At 45.0% G+C, this 3,732-nt stretch overlaps 1 protein-coding gene across 1 annotated transcript; it reads left to right on the forward strand.

Annotated features, from left to right (window-relative positions):
* Nucleotides 1–283: 283 nt before the first annotated feature.
* FIBIN (fin bud initiation factor homolog) lies at nucleotides 284–2,739 on the forward strand. The gene has a single exon (XM_044680620.1). The coding sequence runs from the start codon at nucleotides 746–748 to the stop codon at nucleotides 1,379–1,381; it is 636 nt and encodes a 211-aa protein (XP_044536555.1). The 5' UTR covers nucleotides 284–745; the 3' UTR covers nucleotides 1,382–2,739.
* The last annotated feature ends 993 nt before the right edge of the window (nucleotides 2,740–3,732 follow it).

Consider the following 3,732-nt stretch of genomic DNA (forward strand, 5'->3'; position numbering starts at 1 on the left):
TCTCTCTCTCTCTCTCTCTCTCTCTCTCTCTCTCTCTCTCTCTCTCTCTCTCTCTCCCTCTCTCTCTCTCTCAAAAGAGACCCTGTAGCTTTAATAACGGAGACCTGGTGAAAGGATTCTTTCCAAACTTGTTCCCTGGCTTCTAAGTGACGAAACCCTGCTGTAATTTGAGAGCCTGGAGATCCTAAGGATATCATTAGCCAGAGGAAAAGCTCCACATTACCAATCCAGGAGTTGGAATAGTAGCAAGCAGCCCCAAAGAACCAGACAAGGCTATCTGGTTGCTGGAGTCCTTCTCTGCCTTGCTGGTTTCTTCAGCTCAGCCGTCGGCTCCATCTCCCAGGAAGAAAGGACCCATCCCCGAGTGAAGAAAGGGAATCCCCAGAATAGATCCGCTACCTGAGTCCTCGGCTGGAAGAAGGGGAAACTCCCCTTCTTTGGAGGCAGGACACTGAAATTCTGCCAGGGAGACACCCAACGAAGGACGTGGGGAAAGTCTGACCTGAAGACCTGTGGGTGAATCCCCCGAACTGCAAGAAGATAGCGATTTGTGCTGACCCCGCATGAAGCCTGCTAAGTGTCGGGGGACTGGCTGTAGTAAACAGGCTGCGGCTCGGACTGAGCATTGACTTGCTGTAGGGAAGAGAGCTGCCTTCTTGCACTCCACTCGAGGCTGCAAGTCCCGTCCTCCTCTGATCGCCATCCCTCCTTCCTCCAGCTTCAGCCTTGCCTCTTCTTCTCCAGGATGCCAGGGCTGCGGTATTTCTGGATGAGTTTCCTCTGCCATCTGTGCCATGGCTATTTCGATGGCCCCCTCTACCCAGAGATGTCCAACGGGACCCTGCATCACTACTTTGTGCCCGATGGGGACTATGAAGAGAACGACGACCCGGAGAAGTGTCAGCTGCTCTTCCGAGTGAGTGACCACCGGCGCTGCCCCCAAGGAGAGGCAGGCCAGACCAGCAGTTTGTTGAGCCTCACCCTGAGGGAGGAGTTCACAGTGCTGGGACGACAGGTAGAAGATGCTGGCAGGGTCCTGGAGGGCATCAGCAAGAGCATCTCCTACGACCTGGATGGAGAGGAAAGCTACGGAAAGTACCTGCGCCGGGAATCCAATCAGATCGGTGATGCTTACTCCAACTCTGACAAGTCACTCACTGAACTGGAGAGCAAGTTTAAACAGGGCCGGGATCAGGAGGGCAGGCAAGAGAGCAGGCTTAACGATGACTTTTTGGGGATGCTCATTCACACCAGATCCCTCCTTAAGGAAACCTTGGATGTTTCCGCAGGGCTGAGGGATAAATACGAGCTGCTGTCCCTGACCATCCGAAGCCACGGGACCCGGTTAGGAAGGCTCAAAAATGACTATCTCAAAGTGTAGATGGGGCTTTCATCAACACAGACTGGAGGTTAAAGAGGCTGTCAGCACCCTGTTGGGGACATAACTTCTCTCCCAACTTTTTCCCTCCCAGATTGATACTTTGGATTTCCCTTTGAAAAGTAAGTCTGGGGTATTATTAAAAAAAAGAAAGAAACAAAGGAAAGAAACAAAGAAATACAGAAAGAGAGTTGCAGCTGTATCACTCTGTATGTAATTTGTGGTGGTGGTGCTTTGGGATTGTGTCTGATCATGTCCTCCTACCAGATCAAAATAATGTCCAATCCATTCGCTTGTTTCAGAAATCATCAGGAAACCGAGAATTCAGCAGACTTCTCCCCAGATTCTTCACTCATGATCCTTCCTCTGGTTGGGAGAGGAGATAAAACCTCAGCTTGCCCTAAATCACTTGGTCTAGCTTTGATCCACATTTTCATTTAGCAACCAGCCAACCAAATTTCCAGGTTCCTTCTTCACCACCTCCTTTTCTCTCTTATTTATTAGCTGCCGTTTCTGACTATCATTTTAGGGAAGGCGTCAGCAATGTATTATACTCCCCTTACAAGGAGTGGGGAAATTTCTTCCCTGTGTTCTTAGCGTGCTCAAAATTAAAAAGACTGTGCGGCATGTATCCCAGCTGTTGTGCTTACCAATCTAGTAACCTGATGAGTCTCTTGTCGTCCCTCTGTTCCCAAGCTGGATTGTCTCAGTTTAAGTTTCTTGTCTTCAAAAGCAATGGCCAAGACCTTAGTGACTTAAAAAGAATGAGAAGCTTTGCATACATTTTTTAAATGTACAAAGATGTACCAAAAAAAAAATCAGTCTCATTTTGCCACAGGGTTTGGAATATCTTCTTTTTAAGTCTTGGCATTCTGAGAACTAATAATTTTTTAGCTGTCTTAAGTTTATTATTCAGATACTAAATGTATTCTCATGTTATATATCCTTTATTTTATAATTTAAGGCTGTGATTGTCGCTTGTGTTTCAGAGTTGGCAGAAGAAGGATGTAAGCCAAATTTCTTAGACTAAGTGATAAAGCAGGGAGAAAGATTTCTCACGTTGTTTCTTCTACATTCACCAGCTCCTGTTACTTTAAAAATGCCAACAACCTCCTAGCCTGTGCTGGGATCCTCATGTGTAAACTTCACAATTTTACTCACTGAGCTGAACTACTTAACTTAGAAGTTATCTTGTGTGGACAGACAGGAAAAGTACACAGTTCACCAGAGAGCTCCAGCAGCCTCACTGAGGAGTTGAGTGATTTCCAGGGCTGTTGGATTCCAAGAATTGCAGGCAGGGCCAGTAAAGACAGTGCTAACCCTTTATATGTCATTTCAATAAATATTTAAAGAAGTGGAAATGAATTTCACTCTGTGTTTTATTCCTTTCATCTGAGATAGCCTTTACCTGGGTGAGGGTGGGGAGAGAACACTAGAATATTGATTTAAGTTCTACTGCTGATCAGTGAGTTTTAGGGGTTTTTTTTGTTTGTTTGTTTGTTTTGGGGGGCGGGGTTGGTTTCCTTTCATTTTTACCCTTGGAAAGAAGCCAAGTGGCTCTCTTTACAAAAGGAAGAGGAGATGACAGAGCCAATTGCTATGGGACTCAGTGATATGAAAGTTTTCAAAACTACATAGTTGTGATTTCAAATGAGAAACCCTTGGATGTTCAATGTCAGCTCTGAAATCTTTTTCCTTTAATTATCCCACTCTTTTCAAATTTATTTGCATGGAGGGTGTTACTTACAATGTTCCTTTGTTTTTCATGCTAAATTATTTCTTTTCACTTGGAAATTCGGATGGAGTTAAAGACTCTAATAACAGTGAGATTTTTTTAAAGTCATTGCAGATGTTTATTTCAGGTCTTCATTCACAAGCTGTCCCTTTTTCCTTGAAGCAACAAAAACTGTGTGCAAGGAACTGGACCTTGGAGCATTCTTCTCCTCATTGCAGGCTACTAAGAGTCCCAGAAAAAATCATTTTCCTTTGGTGGAACAAGAGCTGAATTTTCTGGTCTTGAACCATTTCTCAAAGCTGGGTGAACAGCCAGCAATCCCTTAGAATGGGGGATCAAACGATCCCAAGAGCAAGTAGACATTTCCAGGTGGTAGCAGCTGTGGCCTATCGAACATGGAGACTAGCACTGAGGGAATGTAGCTAGTGTCATTTATGGAGGTGGTCCAACCCTGCCCAGATCCTGATTCCCTCAACTCCTTATTCTAATCTGAATTCTTTTGCTACTGGTGGGACAAATCCCATTAGCAGAGTTTTCTCTGGAAGAGAATTCACTGGACTAAAATTATGTATAACTCCATGCCAAATTAGAAAAATGTGTGGAGGGGAAGAGCCTGAAG

The sequence above is a fragment of the Gracilinanus agilis genome, chromosome 6 (genome assembly GCF_016433145.1).
Source record: "Gracilinanus agilis isolate LMUSP501 chromosome 6, AgileGrace, whole genome shotgun sequence".
Classification (NCBI taxonomy): Eukaryota; Metazoa; Chordata; class Mammalia; order Didelphimorphia; family Didelphidae; genus Gracilinanus; species Gracilinanus agilis.

Bases quoted from the DNA above. Each gene is read 5' to 3' on its own strand.
- FIBIN (XM_044680620.1), top strand. From the start codon at position 746: ATGCCAGGGCTGCGGTATTTCTGGATGAGTTTCCTCTGCCATCTGTGC.